Below are 18857 nucleotides of genomic sequence, written 5' to 3' on the forward strand. Positions count from 1 at the left end.
CAGTGAAAGAAAATCAAAGAAAAAAGAGAATCCCCCTACATGAAAATCAGCAAGATCACTCATTTCAGACGTTTGACGATTCCCAAACAAAGACACAATTGACCACTGAGGAAGACGCACAGTAGCGTCGAAAGCTCTGGCCCCTAAAATTGAAAGGATGTGTTTGGGTTGACCTACCGTCCCTTGGCTGACGCAATTCGGAAGGATTTATCCTAAATCATCAAAACATTAAAATTTCCGTCAGTATTTACCACATAAAAGTATGCAGATTCCTCCCCCGAAAGCTCTGGTGCGGGATCGAAAGATGGCGATGTGTAGTATTCACATACTTAAGACATTTGTCAACGCATATTGCTCTTAAATAATTTTATGACTATGTGACACCGACTTGGTATACCAAATCTCCCACCCACTCACACAGTATCCAAAACGTCGCCCAACACCCACACAAACCACCCACTATATAACTTCCGTCCACCGTCCGACGTCCCACTTTGCCCCTATGCTGCTGCTGCTGCTGCCAACTATATATGGTTGGAAAACTCATGAGAATTCAAGGAAAATCTTTACCATGTGGGTACAAGAGGGGTGGTGCGCCGTGTGTTTGGTAGTCGTCGTTACCGCTGCAGGTGAAGCTGTACATGTTTCTGCTTTTAAACATTTTGCGGAAATAAAATGAGTTTTATTAATATAACGTGTACACTTACCCCTCGTACCCATGTTGAGTGTCGCTTAAGAGACCCTTTATTGCGTTTTCTAGGTGACATATCATTGGGCAAATGTATTTTAGCACTCTCTATCGAAATGCCTAGATGGGTCATTTGGGGTCACTGGTAGTCCTCAAATCGAGTAAACCCTTCCATAATGGACACGACACATACCCTCGATCCCATGTTTGACCACTTTCTTCAAATTACACTACGTGGGGGGCGCTAAAATCCCAGAATATGTGACCAACCCTATCGATCCACATGAATTTTTACAACCATACTGAGAAATATTGTAGTGTCTTTATACATTCATTCATACATAATGCAAGATGGTACAAATAACGAACAATCTTTACGGGATTTTGCACTGAATATTATCCCTATATTGCTGTGACAATGTTTAGCTATCCAACTTGAGGACTAATAAGTCTTTTATTTTACTAGGAGTTGAAAGCTTTCTTATACGTCTTATTAAATAATTCTCGAAAACAGTTTATTGGATATCTCTTTATTTCCTCGTTCTTTTATATCATTCTCTTTAACTCGTTTATCTCTATCTGTTGTCGTGGATTTTTATGTATTTATTAAATATGATTTTCAATATTTTTGTTTGCAAAATTATGAGAGTGTTGAGATTCAAGATTTAATTTTTGATTTTAAATTCTTCTTTTTGATTTCTTTTGAATTTAAAGAATTTTAAACTATTAAATAATTATTATTTAATTAATAATGAATTAATAATGAATTATTATTTCAAAAATTCTGGAAAATCTTTTAATGGATATCTATTTATTTTCTCTTTCTTTCAAATCTCTTTAACTCTTTTATTCATTGCCACGGACTTTTTGTATTTATTAGGCAGGATTTTTATTTTGTTTTTTTTTTAATTATGAGAATGTAGATTCAAGAGTTTTTATATTTTAAATTCTTCTTTTTGTTTACTTTTGGATTTAAAGAATCTCAAACTAAGTAAGAGATGGTCTCGAAATTTTGGAAACTCTGAGACTTTCAAGAGCGGTTTTAGAGCCAATTTTGAAACAAAAAATTAGACATTAGCTTGCACCTTCGTTAAATGGCCAAATACTGATAAGAATTCAATATTTTCAATTTGGAAAATTAATTTTTGTGGTCAAAAAAATTATTTGAAATTCTCACATTTTGGCCATTTTGTTCCTGTAGTAGAGTTTCCAAAATTTCGAGACAATTAATCCCCTTTTATTAAATAATTCTACGTTCGTACGTTTTTAAAAATAATTCCGGAAAATATTTTATTGGATACCTATCTATTTTTTTATATCTCTTTTATCCTTTGCCGCGGAATTTTGTGGATTTATTAACAAAGATTTTGAATATTTTCTTTGCAAAATTTTGAGAAGATTTGTTCAGATTCTAGTCGTTTAGATTTTAATTTTTTTTTTGATTTCTTTTGGACTTAAAGATTCTCTTATTTCATCCAGTTTTTCCAACTTCTTCACCTGACAACATCAAGTTCATTTTGAGGCTCAATTCTAGTAAGAAAGTTGAGCTAAGACGCAAGCTTTTGAAAACAAATACAGCCTTAACAAAGCTTTTAACTTTTCCAAAAAGAAACAAAAAAAAATCTTCAAATTTTTCTGACCAAATGTAACACCTGGATGACAAGAAGAAGTGGACTTAAGTGGTTTTTGATAAGAATTTATTGAAGTCATTGGTTTTGGCGTGATAAGAAATTAATGATAAGCACCAATCAGTGGTACATTGAGTGGAATTAAATTAAAGGGAAAGTATAACAATTGGCGAAGAAGTCAAAGCGTAATATCCTTCTATCCACGTACAGTTGCAATCCTCACGCGGGCACAACTGAAGACACCTTGTTGATCATGCAGAGCCACTTCCACGGGTAAATTACGCACTTGAGGATAATTTTCATTTACGGGAAATTCAAAAATGTACGTAACAGTCGTCCCAGCTGCTATTGGGCACGTGGCACCAACAATGTGATCACATCCCCGCTGTATTTCCAATGGCAATTCATATGGGATGGCGATACCGAGCAAAAATGCCGTGGTCACAGGTGTGAGGACTTCCATATTTCGCGCTGCGAAAAAAAAAAGCAAAAGAAAACGGTGCCAAAGATTTCGCCACAGTGTGCACGATATGGCATGATAATAAATCATTTTGGAAAATACTTACGAGCTGTGAAAATTATTTCCATTCGAGCACTTTCCCCGAGTCGAACCTCACACGGGGTGCTGCTGCAACCAATCACCGTGGTTTGTGTTGGCATTTCATTACCTGCATTGCACCGCTCAATGCCTTGTGTGGAAAAGATGGCAGGAATCACCGTTGCGAGAATAATGATGCGAAACATTTTTTTTTTTACAAAAAGGATGTCTTCCACTGATATTTTTGCAATTAAATAATGACAAGGAATTATGGCAATGGCTGTGTGGAAAAGACACAAACTAGAGTGACTGAAATTCTCATGGCTACTGACTTTTTATAGCTGAGATTATGGAGAAATGGTTTGTTCGTATCGCGCTACTTCAATCCTCTCACACCATTCTAGGCTTTGGACATTTTTTTGATAAAGATTCCAGACTCACAGGTGTGCGAGATTATGTAAAATACGTCGTAAATTAAATGGTCATACTGCTGATAAGACGTTGGAATGCATAAACTTGACGTGGAGGTTATTGTTCGTCGAATGCTTTGACATGCATTGGTGCTCAAATCTGTCATCATAACTTATTTTCTGAAGCTTAGGAATCTGTCTCAAATATTAAAAATAAAAATGTTTACTTTATATTTGTTCGGGAAAATTATTATAATTTAAATTGGCGCGTATTTTCTGTGAGAGAAATCATAATGGGGAAATGGAGTGGTGAATATGGAAATGTGGGGAAAATGAAGTATTTTGGCGCGGAAAATTCTTTCAAATACAAAATGTATTAAATTCACAAAAGAGAAGAAAATATTGAGAGAAAAATCATGAGAAAACGCTTCTTTCCATCAGAATCCTACACAAATGATAATTTATTGATTTAAAAGACACGAATTAAAGAAATTGTCTACCTCTGAAATTTTCTTGACCTTTTACATTATCAAAAGACAAGTTTTAAGAGTCAATTCGAAGACACTTTCCCGACTTCTTCGGGAAATTCTCAATCTTTTCTTCAGGTAAAAAAAACAGCATGAACTTTACATCTAATCAAATACAAAGATAATTTAAAAAAAACTCATTAAAAAATGAATCCAAAACTATTTTAATTTATTCAAGTTTTTAAAGACAAAAGAAGGCAAGAAAATCAAACTATTAATTTGATGAGGACACTGAATTCAATAGCATGCCTGCCATGACATTTAAAATCACTTGAGACATTTTCACAAATTAATTCACTTAATCCCCAAATTTCTTCTCCTAACAAAATTCAATATTATTTTGGTATCGACTCTCCCTTTTAAGCTCCAGAGGATTTGAGGCAGTGCTTACAGTTGTGAATACCAAAAGCTTTCGTTCTAATTCCATTTTTGGGTCCATCACAGAGATGTCACAAATCATTATAAATTGAGGTTTCTCCTCTTTTCCTTTATGTACTTTTGCCCTCTGTGTGTGGCTCAATTCTGTGTATATAATAAATTCATTTATTTCGTAGAATGTTACTCCAAATCTCATCTGTCCATATTAATGTTGCTATTTTGATGCTTTTGTACGATGGTGTGGCCCTTGGATGAATTCGATGGAGAGAATATTTTGATATATTGAGGGCTGGACATGTTAAAAGATATATACACAACACAACAACCCCCTTCAATGGGCATACACCTACAGGGTGACCGGTTACAAGGGAAAATACTCCACTCATATGACATTTCTGAGGAATTTAGAATATTTTCCCACCACCCCCACCTCCCTTTTTAGGCACATAAAATATGTAGCAAAACCAAAAACCCACACAGTAGATTCAGATGTTGGATGGAAATGAATTGAAAATAATCTTGGGGGTTTATGTTGAGAATTATGTTGATCATGGAGACTGTACAAACATTTATTGATATTCCCATTGCATTCCCTTAATCACTTTTCTGCTGTAGGCCAACTCATATGCAAACTGTTGGGTGTATCAAACCACTTTTGGCATTCTCTTTGACTACATTGCTTAGCATTAAATACTTTGATGATTACGTTGCACACCAAATAATTCCTTCATACTATCAAATTTCTCATTCCATGAAAATATACACAGCACCTCCACCAAATATATTTGATAGCTTATGCTGAATATATGCTAAATCTAAAGCTGTTGATAATAAATTCTGGAATATTAGGAAAATTTAATGCTTTATTATTGTGAAAATTTCGTATGTAGGTATTAATAAAATAAATATAATTTAATGAAACATTTATAATCTTTACACTTATGCAGCAATCAAACAGCCTAATCCAAATTTTTTTATATTTAATTTCATGCAATTAACGACATTTTGAAATGCTTTAATCACACTACTTTTTTAGAATTTTCATTTAAGAATTAGCCTTTCTTTCTTAGGTCTCCCTAATGCTACAGATGCACAATTTTTAATCAATAAAATGCATGAGAAATGATAAAGAAAAGCACAACTATGGAGCTAATTCTGGCAAAAATATTTTCTTTTCTATCTATTTCGTCTTACAAGGGATTTTGTAAGATTTGGCATTCCAGCAAAAATTTCTTTTTAGTACTTTTATAGCATCTTGACACACAGACCCCCGAAATTGGAAAAAGAAGCTGTTTATGTTGAAAACGAAGTGAAACCGAAGGTAGACGAAGTGAAAAAAGTTAATGTAAATAAAGAAAATTAGGTAAAAGTTAAGTGAATTTATCAACAAAACACAATGGATGCAAATTTTTATTAATTAATTTATTTAAAAATTCTTTTGAAAATGATAAAAATATTTTTAATGCTATTTATAATGAGGTCATTAAGTTAATTGATTTTTTTTACACAGACCTAGTAATTGTTTTATTTAATGAACTACCTGCCTCCTTAATCATAAAATAGATGTTAAGGAGATTCTTCTCTAAATAATAATGAGCTCCTATTTCTAAAGGACACAGGAGTAGAAGGAATCAATTTTTATAAAACAATTTCTCTGTCTTCCAAATGAAATATTTTTAAACAATTTCTGCACCTTTACCGGGACCTATTTCACCCCAATCTGCCATTAGCAAATTACACGAGCTTTATTCATAACTAAACATAACGTATTAAATAATTTAAATAGCAAAATTAAAAACATACCGCAAAATTCACTCAAAATTTCCCCTACTTGACAACAAACGATAAATTAAAGCTATGAATTTTATCGGGTGCTATAAAATAAACCATTTATCCACTTGGAAAATGTGTAGTATATACCTATAGTAGAATGGAGGGGTCGAAAAAAATGGGACGAGGGTGTAATGATTATGATATGGACGGAAGCGTAAATTTACATTCAGGCGCGCGAATCTTTAGCATTTCGCTCTTTCCGCGAAAAAGAATTAGTATTCTCCTCATGATGGGTGAAATTTCAACTCAAAATGAATAGCTTCATTAACGTGAAAACTTAAGAAAGGCTTCTAAATTAATAACCTTCCATATTGAGCATTTTTGCCTTTTTCCCTCCCATACACACACACATTTACATTTTCAAGAGAAAAAGCTCACAGAATTTAAAAGAGCTTTAAGGAGCTCCTGGAGGAAAAATATTGAATTTTGCATAAAAGTTTTTTTTGTTGTTTCAAAATACAAATAAAAATATTTGAAGATAAGTTTGAAGAAGTTATATTTGTAAACATTTAACTTCTTGCTATCTTCGCTACATTATAAATTGCTTATATTTGTTTTCCATGTTTAAAAGGAAAGTAATTGATTTTTATTTATTATCCTTTTTCGTACGTCACACCATATATTTATTTATATAAAGTAGGTACTATAAGTTTCATTTAATTCATGTAATACAAACAGTTACACTTTGGTTGTGAAGATAAACATACATTTAATGAAATTCCTCTTAGATGGGGCCGCCAGGTTATTTGTAAACTTTAGCGCATTCTCTTTCACTGTAAATTCATCTCTCTGCACGCTAATGCTTCATTAAATTCTCAACTTATGCAATTTCACAATGTAGTTCTTGTCGACTAAATTTTTATTTAGGGATATCTCCATTTTCACAGGGAAAACATATGGGCATAAATTTTCATTAAAAACTTTCATGTTTTCACCATCTGCAACGCCAAATAGTGTAAGGAAATTTGCCAATTGTTGCGGGAAATTGGCAAAATTCGCTCTAGTTTGCCAAATTTTCTTGCATATTATGTTTGTTTTGCATTGGGGGCAATGTTTAGAAAAAAATATATAAGTGAAAAGCTCCATTTGATGAAATAATTCTCACACAAGAAGATGAACTTAAGAGCATTTAATTTGGATTTTGAAGTAGTTGATTAGAAGAAAAATTCATCTAAAGTTGTGAGGAAAGTGTTTCTAATACATGAAAATTCAAATAAAGAAATACTTTGAGAATGAAAAACGGATTTTTTATATAAAACTTTTATCTTAACATGAGCTTTTTTATTCCCATAGATCATCTAAAGTACCTGATGAAGCCTCGCAGTTAGGCGAAATCTTTAAAGTAAATCTGATTTTCACTCTAGGGCTGATTTTTTCCAACGTCTTCCAAAAAAAAACATTTAAGTTCTCTAAAAAGTCCAGATTTGGTTTTGAAAATACATTGAATTAGCTCTAAAATAATCTTCCAGTGAGGAGCTATAAAAAAAGAGCCTTCGGGAAGCTGGCAACTAACTTTCCTCGTCATCCTCTTTTTTTTCGCCATTTTAATATACACCAACCACCTCAACAGGTTGGTAATAAAAATTAATCATTTCACCACCGGAGGGAGTGTGGGAAGCAGTTGAAGGGCATCACAAAGGTGCTGGTGAAAATTTATTTTTATTTCATCGAAAAGATAGCCTTTTGTGTCATCTTTGTTCGTTGGCAAACAAGCAAAAGTCTTCTTGTACGAAACAAATTTCCCACTTTGCTGTTTCCATAATCAATTTTAGCACAAGCTCTTTTGGCACTAAATGGAGTAGGTTTGGACTTTGGAAAGTTCCCTCTTAAAACTACAATTTAGTGGGTAGTCAAAATTGCCACTGAGATGTAGTGCGGTCATTAAAAATACAGCCGAGAGAGCCAGATGTTATAGCAAATTATTGCTTAAGAGAGATTTCTATCTTTAATTCACCATTGAAAGTTGGTACTGGTATCAACCAGCTATTATAGCACCTGCTTTTCTGTGTTTATCATGAGTAACAGCTGGAGTTTTAGAGATAATTCTACTTGAAATCTTGTTTGATATTTCTCCAGATAAATTATTCTAAAATTAATTTGAAATTTAAAATAAATTGTTAATGAAATATTGAAAAATTCATGGTAAAAATGACTCGTGGGCATTGCAAAGCTTCCGCTAATTTTTTAAATAAGTCTCAGGACTAAGCCACATTAGCTTAAGATCTATAAGAAATTATTTTAAGTAAGATCAAAGATGTTAAATAGAGGAAATTCATCTGTGGGGAAAAGTTGAAGAGAAGAAAATTTTCTTGAAATCTTTCCTAATTAAAAATATTAATAACATTTTTAAAATAAAAAAAGAGATGTTTTAAACAATCATCGTTTACCATATTAGGCCCGCTGGATTCCTTACAGTATCTAAAAGGTTTATTCTGATTTAAGAATCAAACCTTGGTTTAAGAAACAAACTAAAACGAACTTAGTTGTGAGTATCACCCATATAATATTGGTATGCTAAGTCCCTATTACTTAAAACATTTGCTGCGGAAAGTAGGTTATGAACAATATATGATGCAAGTTTCTAATATTGAAACACTTCAAAGTTACTAAATTATTACAAAGCATTTATTAGAGACACAAGACCTTGGTAATTTTCTTAAGATGTTCTGGGAAAGCTAAAAATTTCCCCGACGAATAAGTTGTTAAATATAAATTCATGGAAAACGTCGTAAATTTGAAAAAAAAAAAAATGTCAACGTCTTTCATGTATATTAGCACTAAGAAGTGTTTAATCATTACTGTCAATATGAAGACATTGTGCAAAAAAATTGGGAGAAAAAAATTATGAAAGCTCAGAACCTGATTAGGACGTATAGAAAGTCTTAATGACTTTCTAGGAAAATGATGAGAAATGTATGTTAGATTATTCATTCGAATATATGGGTTTAAAGAGGGTTTTTTGAGTCAATTTGGAAACAAAAATTCCATAATTGAAAAGTCCTAAAGAATAAACGATTAATGTAAAAGAATTATCAATGAAAAAAAATTCTTTTCACTGCATTTGGTATCAAGAGAATTAAAAGCATATTTAGAAAAAAATTATTTAGTGTGAATGGAGGAGGTAAATGTTTGCAGTGCCCTACTGAATTGACAATGGCTTCGCAGGAAGTGAAGTCAATGTATGAAGGAATGAAAGAACGGAGATGGTGGATGGCTAAATGCGATAATTGCCGCAATATTAAAATGCCATGTGAACGATCACATCATCAGGGAAAACATTATTTACTCAATATATTATGTTTGCAAGGGTTTTCCCGAAAAAAAAAACGTCCTTTGGGAGTATGAGGAAATGTTTGAACAGAATTTTTACACATCCACGTTGAAAGGTGCAGAATCCCCAGAAAAACCATTTTCTTTCTCCTCGAACAAAGGTGTTTTGCCAAAAATTGCTCTCCTTAAATATCTCAGGAGCAACATTCAACAAATATTTGAAAAGTTGTTGCGATAGTAAGTTTCTGCGTCAATCTTGCCAAATATAAACAAAACCATTCCACGTTAGCTCCACCAACCCTGTGGCGATTTTAAAGGATTTTCCGGGGAAGGTTCTCTCTTGAAATTCTATGCAAGAAGACTCCTCTGGCTTCAGTGAATTGTTGGTGACTGAAGGTGTTAGTGCGGAACTCTGACCAAGTCTGTGATTTTCCTGGGGAAATTTTTCACCCAATTCCCAGAGATTGCGCAAAAAAATTAAAGGGGATTTGAGTAATTCCGCATGCGCTTTGGACAATAAATGGCGCACCCATGACACCCAAAATATCCCCAATTTCACCTTCCCCTTCTTGACGGAAAGAATTCCATGTGCAAATATCCGCAATCGTGTACAAAAGCTCAGAGTTCGCGCTACAATTCTCAATTTTTCCGAAATCTCTCTCATTGCTCTCATCTGTGAGCTTTCGATTTGATATATAATTTTTCAACTCATCCATAAGGCTACCGCGTTGGGAAAATTGAAATATTTCCTGCTCTAAATTTGGCTTTCCCCACACCCCCGCGCACGTAGCGTTTCATTTTCAACCAACCAAATGTTTGCCCCCAAAGCTATTTCTCAAGGTTACAGTTTAAGACTTTTCTTCGCCCACATTTCAAGTGGAAACATCTGATTCTCTTTTTTCAACATTTTTTTTGTGAACCGCAAAGAATGCTTCAGGTGTGAGGGAAATTTCTACAGAAAATACCTTTTTTTTTAAGGTCACGCCATTGACTTTTACTCCTGTATATGCTTTGCAGATTTGTTTTCCAAAAGCACATAAAATGTCAGAGGTCTCATATTCCTTTGGCCTTTCCATTGACAAGAAATTCATTTTAAAAACGTTGATTATAAATTTTCTAATCATCTATATAATAAAGATAGGTCTGTTTGTTGGTAATCAGTCGTGTTCGGCTATACAAATCTACACCGTTTGACCGATCGCGATGTTTGACACAGAGGCTCCTCATGGTAGCACATATACATACATAATATAGTGCCCTGTGCCCATTCATGCCAAGGTTTGTCCTTAGATATTCTAATATTTTATTAGAGTTTTAGAATATTCCAGAAACAATTATTCCAGCATAAAATGAACAAAATCGTTCAAGTAAGAACCACAGATCGTATTATGAAAATATTGGAAATCTTAAAGAGTCTTCAAAAGCTTATAAATTTTTAAGGATGGTTTCAGAAATTTTTGTACGTATAATAACTATTAGAGATAATCATTAGCAGGATAAGTTTTTAATGACTTCAGCCAGTCCTTACCGAAGCAGGTCAATACCGATCAAGGGCTGAGCTACCTGACGCCTTATGCTGCACTCATTAAGTCTCGTACCTACATCCTTTTTGCTCGCTCCTCCCTTGACCATATTCTTGCTATAAAAGATCGAAAATTTTGACTTTCAATCCAATAAGTTTTTGTTCTCTGAGCAGTAAAGAACTAAAGACAAGTGCTCCTATACACGAAAAAGTTAAAATTTTTGCCGTAAAAAGTTTTTTGTTTTGACACGAGATTCCTTCAAGTTTTCAAACATGTGTTACATACGACGAGTTCCCACCGAAGATTTTGAGGAAGTTAAGAAGGATGCTTTGCTGGTAGTCTACCCCGACGATCTTATCGAGGACTTTACGGACGATGATGAGTTTGACGACGACGATTCCTTCGACTTTGATTTTGACGACGACGATTCCTTCGACTTTGATTTTGACGACGACGATTCCCTCGACTTTGATTTTGAAGACGAAGAAGATTCTGAGGACAACGACGATGTGATTCCTCAAGAAGCCTGGCAATCATTTGAGGTCATGAACTTTGAATTCATCGAAGACATCTTTTGGTACAACGGACACATCGACAAGAAGCCTCTTGAATTAATCAAGTATGCTTTAGACGCACGAGATTCGTCTTTATTCCTACGTATAATGGATTATGCTAAGGGAGTTACAAAGTCTATTGAGGAGTTGTGGGCTGCAACTCGGAAGCGCGAACTTGAGCGTCAAAATATAAAGCAGGAGCCTGTAGATGACGACGACGTAGAAATAGAAGATGCGTCTGAAGAGCATACTGTATCAGACGAAGACTACGATGCAGACGTAGAGGACAACGACATAGACACGGACATTGATAAATTTTGGCGACCTTGGCAAAAGTAATAGGGGTAACTGAGGCAAAGTATGAAAGTCAAATAGATGTAATTTTGAGAAATTATTTTTTATACCAGTTTCTTTGTCTTTATATGTAATCTGTTATATATTTTAATAGTTTATAATAAATTAAAATTTTATAATGAACACGACTGTTTTTTTCCTGTTCCTCTTCGAATTTTCTTCGGATTTTGTCGTCGTTATTTTTTCTTTTGTTTGGCGGTTATTCTTTCGTCTTCGTGGAAAAACAAAACAAATGTAACAGACAGCCGTTCTTAACAACAAAGCATCGAGAGTTGTGAAAACAAAGGTAGGAATTTTCGTTACCTCAAAACTTCACTATTTAAAAGGGAGCAAAAATCTAAGAAAAAAAAAATAATTGTAAAAAATAATACTCATTTTCCAAAATTCACGTGACGTGTCAAAATATTGGAAATGCTACATACATAGGGGAGACCGGGGTAAAAATAGTCAATTTGCGTAAATCCTTATCTGCAGGATTCCCCAAGGGCAAGAAAATTTCCTCGATAGGTCATTCTTATAGGAAATTTCCTGGCCTACAACTTTGTCTCAGACCATTTTTCTCTATCTCCAAGGGAAATATGAGTTTTCGAGCTTTTCCTAAACCCTTCCGCTTCTGACTTTTTTTAAACGCGGCGGGTAAATATAGTCACCAGTTGGCTAAATAAAGTCGGTCGAATTTTCCGGCATTTCCAATGATTTTCCACCTGAGAGATTGATAGTAGTTGATAGCTAAACTTCTCACCTTTTGATCCGCGACAAGGAATTTCACTTTTATACGCACTAAAACAGAGAATTTTGCGATTTTCTCAAACACGCCATTTTGCAACAAATGAATAGAAAATATGCCAAAAAATTCGATCTCCCATATGATTTACATGGGATGACTAGATCTACCCCAAGGGGTATGTTTTGATTCAAAAAATTGTAGAGAAAAATCATTAAAAGTTATTGAAAAATACACCTTGGCAACATTTTCTGCACTAATCCAGCTAGTGAGAAAAATTATCAGATGGGAAAACTGCTGAAGGAAATGTTCGGAAAACGCGTTTTTCTCAATACGCAAAAGTTTGGGAAATGGGCCAAAAATCTATTTTCATTTTTAACTCCTAAAGTACTGATCGGATAACCTCCAAATTACTGTCAAAAATTATAGGTTGGTAGGGCTTTGCACCCTAATTTTTTCCGATTTTTCCGATTTATATTTTGGGAGAAATTGGCATTTGAAAATTCCAAAATGACTATTTTTACCCCGGTCTCCCCTATATAGTCACAGACCTTAAGGCTACAATTTAAAAGAAAAGTGTTATGTTCTTTGGGGAAGTCTGGGCTAGGGACTAATTTCGCAGATAGCCACTTCTTAATAAAAGTGAAAGTATCTAAAACACAAAAATTTATACATTGAATTAGATGACAAAATTGACAGGGAAAATATCAAAAAATAGAAAAATATGTGAAAGCGGTTTGTAAAGTCGTCAAATGTAAATTAAAATACTCTTCTGTCTGTTAATATTTTTTTGTCTTTTTAATTTAGTATTTTCTTTAAACAAAGATCCTTAAACATCCTAAAAGATCCTTTGCAACTAAAAAAACTTCTTCTTTATCGAATACTATTTTCCTGAGTATTTTTCTTAAGTATCTCAATATAAATTAATTAACGATAGTTTTAGTTAACAGATTATTTCCAAGAATGGCTTTAATTATAAAGCAACAGCTCTAGAAGAAAATTTATGTTTCCATTTTAATTCTCGGAACACGATATTCCTATTCTATGGATTGGATACCTATCCATTCAGCAATTGTGGATATTTATAAAGAAATAAATTGGAAGTTGTTTCCCTTTGAAAGTTTTCTTGAGTCCAAAGTATCTCAAAATTTTCTAAATACCTGTGAATATCAATTTGAATTCAATGAAGAATTCTGGTGAAGAATTTGATATGCTAGGATAGAGATCTTCAGGAAATCTCAATAATATCGACAATGGTATTTTTGTGAAGTGTTGTACAGATGAAAAGTGAATAAGAACTTTATGGGATTGGCAGGGGTGCAGGTTATACCAATTGTGATTCCTCAGTGGGAGTCTGAGTGATGGATGTTGCTGCTTCACTGCAAAATTGATATGTTGGAGGTTTCGTTGGAAAATTCTAAGGTTGCATGATATTGTTGTTTTCCTCCCAACGAATAACATGTTCTTCTACACAGCCTCATGCCAAACAAACTCAAATTGTATTTATGTAAATACTAGTTAATAATTCGTCTTGGAGTAGAAGAAATCCATTTACAAGTTGGAATTATGTATAGTTGAGACATAAATATGAAACGCGAAGAAGGATAATTAATTTATACTTTATTTATTTTATCCCAAGCCCTCCCCTAAAAGCTTTTCACCCCCCGAGAATGACTTACAGCCACGTCAACTAGCCGGGAGGAAAGAAACACACTGAGCAATCGAGCATATGATTTATGTCCTTCCATATGTACAACTCATAGTGCATGTGAGTGAAATAAATCTTGATATATCGCACCGTTCATAAAACTCAACCGCGTCGATGGCTCACAGTCACCCCCTCTCTCCCTGAGAAAGTATATATCGAGGAAAGTTTCTCATCGCGTCCACCCGAAAAAAATGCGCACACAGGTTTCACCGTGAAAGTGTGAAAATTGGGGGAGGTGAATGCAAAAAAATATTATTGCTGATTTCCTCAAATACACACCCTATTCATGGGCGCTCTCCATGGATGGAGATTGCAATTTACTATGCTCACTTTGTGGGGGTAGCTTCGCATTGAGTCGATACCGGAATAGTAAATCTCCCTTTACTCTGTTATTAAATTTTCACCCTCATATTTTGTAGTTGACGCAAACTCTCGTAACTTCTTTTACTTTTCTTCTTTAGCACATTTTTTTTTCAAAAGACATTATTTTGTCTTTGAGTTTGGGCAAGAATTTGCTACCCCTAAAAATTAATCTTAATACACAAGACATATCAATAATTTTGTGGAAGATTTATAAATTGTTTAATTTCTTTTTTTTATCTTAAAAAAAAATCAATGAAGCTTCAGAATACGTGATAAGTGATATAAGACTGTAAAATCACGTTTAAAAGCTATACGACCGAAGTATATGCGATATATTTAAAAGAGGATTTTTTGAGCTTTATGTGTACATATCAGTATTCTAGAGGGAAAAGCTTTTTTTTCTTCCAACACAAGAAAGCTCAAAAGAAAAAGAAATTTATTTTTTTCATCCCCTAAATTCATAGTTAGAACAACCCCTTGTTTACTTATGATCTAGGGAGTAGTCAATTGATTGAAAATATTCGGTGTTGTGTAATTTATTGGAGGTAGGTATCCCTCACAAGAGGGACAAACAAAGAAAACTGTCCTTGCCGTATGTTTAGCGAAATACGATTGGAAAAATGTCCTGACATCTTCATTTTTGGCAATTTTTGTTATTTATTTGTACCATCCATGGCATACACGAACTATCCCGGCTCCATCGTCACCCTCCAATTAGTATTCCACTGGCATTGCTAACCTAAATCCTCCAACCCCGCAAGAAGCCACATGAGAGCACACAATATATATGGGAATACACGAGAAGAAAACCCAATTGCTCGGACGAACACAATCCTTTTTCTTGTCCATTTGCTTTGTATGTAAAATCACAGATTTTCCTGCCATACAGAAAACTCCAATTCCCACCCAGGGGAAACTCATGCTGTTAATGATGTCCTCCCGTGGTCTCGGCTTTCCCCCAAGCTTCTATCTACCCCAAATTCCCGCTTGGCTTTTCCTTTCATCTCCTCTTGTGTTTCACGTCGGCAAAATAGTCAAAATTTTACCTGAAAATACTTACTAAGTTGAGGGATTATTTTGACTCATTAAATTGGACTTTAAAAGATTTTTCATTCAATTTTCAGGTGACTTTTCCCGAACTTTGCTTTAGTTTTCAAAGCTGAGAACATTATTTTAGCATGATTTGCGCTTGATTTTGTCCAGATTCGCCTAAAAGTCCACTGTTCAACGTAATATGTGTGTTGTACAGTATTTATCAAAATTATTGGTACAACAGAGGTTTTTCTTATTGATTTTTCGAGGATTTTTAAAAAATCCAATCAAAAAATTTTTTATAAATAATTTTGAAGAAGTATTCCAATAGCCTGAAGGTCAGGTAAGCTAAAAAAAATATTCTTATGAGAGAATGAGAGACTTTCACAAGAATTGATGCAAGTTGAAAACTCCGGTGTATAGGTAGCTATGCTAGATATTCGGCCTCGAAAAGTTTTCACCAAACTTTGCAGCCCTATGTCAAAGGGGTCCCTCACACTGAAGCTACTGTGTAGTCAAGTTATTTGCAAATATGCAGGAAGACAAAATAAGATAGTTAAACTGTATAGAATTATGCATAAACCATAGCAAGAGGGTGAGGGGGCTGTTGTTCTTAGTATTCTGCCGTAATCTTCCTTCGTCTTTGTGCATGGCATCTTTTCATTCCTGGGCACACGGAACTTTTGAGTGAATATTTTACTCACGTGAAGAGACACATCCATGCATTCCCTTTCGGCGTTCTCCGTGAGCATAGACCTATGGGTAGACATGCACCAGAAACCTCATGTACCAAGCAGTGCTTCGGCAGAGAGATGAGAGGTATAAGCTATGCAAGACGCGAGGAGGAATTCCTATGTAATATTTCCATAGAACGCGCATTTATGGGATTTTTTCATCATCTTCAGGTAGAAAATCTTGTGGTGGGATGAACTTTTTTGTTTTGCTTTCAATGACGCTCTTTCGCTGCCTCACATTCTGGGAATACTCGATTTGCAAGAAAGCGAAAAGACCCAAGAAATAAGTGAAATAATCGAGAAAAATAGTTCTTTCGCGAAGAAGTTTGTATACCCACAATTTACGTATATAGAGATTTAAAGTATCAAAATGAAATTAACTATACTTCTCCGTGTGCTCGTTGTTGCTTCAGGGTCTAGTTATATGCATTCTGCTAATTTAGTTTTGTGAATTTCACTCTTGAAACATTTTGAAACTAAAAAGTATTTTTTACAGGTTTTTATAACTCTGTCATTTCTGTGAAAAGTGGGTTTGAGTTGGTTTCTCTTATAAAATTTGTTTCTTATTTCGAGGGTTACATTGTAAAACCAGCTAACTTTGTATGGGCTCCGAACCGACTAAGCCGTTTTTACAATGTAGCTCTCGATTTATTATTCATGAAATGCCTAAGGATACACCACGTTCTTGGCTGGGCATCTTGGATGATCAGGGGCTGCTCACTCTCAACAGTCGTTCCTTAAGTCGATCCCCGCGGCTTTTTAGATTCTGTCCTTGACACTTGTTGATCGTGATCGAAAAAGCAAGACGGACTTGGAATTGAACACGCTTCAGTTTTAAAGGTAGTTCCTCGTTAATGTATTTTCCAGCTCCATTCAAAATTCCTTCTGTTCCTGAGTGTGATGCAAGTTTGGTGATGTACTTTTTCGTACCATTGCATAATCTTGGAGGCTCTAAGTTTCTCAAGAGCATTATGGGGACTCCAATTTTCAAGAGTAGCTGAGTAACTGATCTGTACGTATAGGTCACACCAGGGGAACTTTAAAGGATTTCAAAATTCACTGAGTCCACCACATCATTTTTTGGTGCTAAAATTGCACGGTCTCATATCTATTCTTGGTTTGTATAAGTGCATATAGCTAAAATATGCGTAACTACTTACATAGGTCAATCCCATCAACTATGTATTGTCTGACTTGGTGACTTATTGTCATAGTAAATGCAAGTGTAATTGGGAGTTAAACTTTAATGACAATTCCTCAGATACAAAAAAGAAATGGTGCAGAAGCATCTTGCTGGCAGTGCCAGTTCTCCACTGTAGAAGAGGCGCATTTTGAATGTACACGACGTCCTCTTTACCTTAGAAAAAGAGAAGAATTTGGTCTTTGTCAGTTTCATTAATCGTGTAACTACCCTGTTCAATAAATATGTGACTTATTTAGTTTTTTACAAGCCATTGATAGATTCAAAAAAGCCATGTATTTTTGTTTTGTCCTGGACAATTGTCTAACCAGAAGCAAAATATCTTTTTTTTAAGTGATTCTTCTCTCATTGAGTTAAAATAAACAGCTATACCTACTTCACTCCTATACTTTTTTCCCATTCATTAGATTTAATTAATTAATTATACATACGTAGCATTTAGTTTCTTGGGTAGCCAAATCATACACTGTGAAATTGAATACCTGCTTGAAGTTTTCGTTTATAGTAAAATACATCATGTTGGTTAATGTTGAGTAAATTCAAGGAGTTTATCATTAATACTAAAATACCTTTGAAAATCATAACATGGATATTAGTATGTAATGTAAGTATTCTGCAGCCAAGATTTAAAAAAAAATATACAGAAACACAATAAAACTGAATTAATTAATAATTATACTTACTTTTCATTCAAAATGCACAATAGTTCTCTTATTTCTTGTGAAATTAATGAAAATACCACATTTTCTATGTCTCCCATAGCGATTTTCCTTTATCTTCACCTTTTTCAAAAATCAAGCTTTTACGCGACTTCAAAACTGCCTTGGAAATTTCACATGAATCCAAGATATCTGAGATTATAATGGGCCTTATTCAGCAACCAAGAAACCCTTGAAATCTTGAAATTTCAGTACAAAATTTAAAGATTTCAAGGGTTTCTTGGTATCTGGTCGCTGATGAATAAGGCCCACATCTTGGAACTTTATAGTAGAATACTAAATGATCACGTGAATCATCAAACGACCAGGATTAGTCGTTTAGTTCATCAGGATTAGTTTTTGGATTAGTTTTCAAAAGGGGGGATTACGCAACAAATTTTTAAGCAACACAAATTTTCACATTAAACAAAATATAATATTAGATTTAGAATCACTAATTTGTACATTTTTTTGGCTTAAGCTAACAATTTTTATTAATACATATTTCCCCACTAATCCCCCCACTAATTTTTCAGGTGCGTTGACCATTAAACACGGAATATTCAGTGAGGAGAAGCTACGAAATGGAATTCAAATTGCCTTAAATGCTGCGAAACAGAAAAATCGCAACTTAAAAATGCGGAATATTACTGTAAATTAAAAAAAAAAACAAAAAAACAAAACGAAAAAACAA

General features: G+C 34.2%; 2 protein-coding genes across 2 annotated transcripts in view; one reads left to right on the top strand and one right to left on the bottom strand.

Moving 5' to 3' along the window:
• LOC129792167 (alkaline phosphatase-like) overlaps positions 1–18857 on the top strand; it is a 531254-nt gene that overhangs the window by 423043 nt on the left and 89354 nt on the right. The gene's annotated exons all lie outside the window — the stretch shown is intronic.
• Positions 2364–3173, bottom strand: LOC129792812 (NPC intracellular cholesterol transporter 2-like). Its single transcript, XM_055832185.1, has 2 exons — positions 2883–3173; positions 2364–2787 (listed from the first exon to the last, which is right to left on the bottom strand). The coding sequence occupies exons 1-2, from the start codon at positions 3058–3060 to the stop codon at positions 2513–2515; spliced, it is 453 nt and encodes a 150-aa protein (XP_055688160.1). The 5' UTR covers positions 3061–3173; the 3' UTR covers positions 2364–2512.

This window comes from Lutzomyia longipalpis, chromosome 1 (assembly GCF_024334085.1).
Source record: "Lutzomyia longipalpis isolate SR_M1_2022 chromosome 1, ASM2433408v1".
NCBI lineage: Eukaryota > Metazoa > Arthropoda > Insecta > Diptera > Psychodidae > Lutzomyia > Lutzomyia longipalpis.

What these genes read in the sequence shown, in the direction of transcription:
- LOC129792812 (XM_055832185.1), bottom strand. Translation starts at nt 3,060, where the DNA reads ATGTTTCGCATCATTATTCTCGCAACGGTGATTCCTGCCATCTTTTCC. An exon ending in GGAAATAATTTTCACAGCTC is followed by an intron (nt 2,788 to 2,882) that starts GTAAGTATTTTC and finishes TTTTTTTCGCAG; the next exon opens with CGCGAAATATGGAAGTCCTC.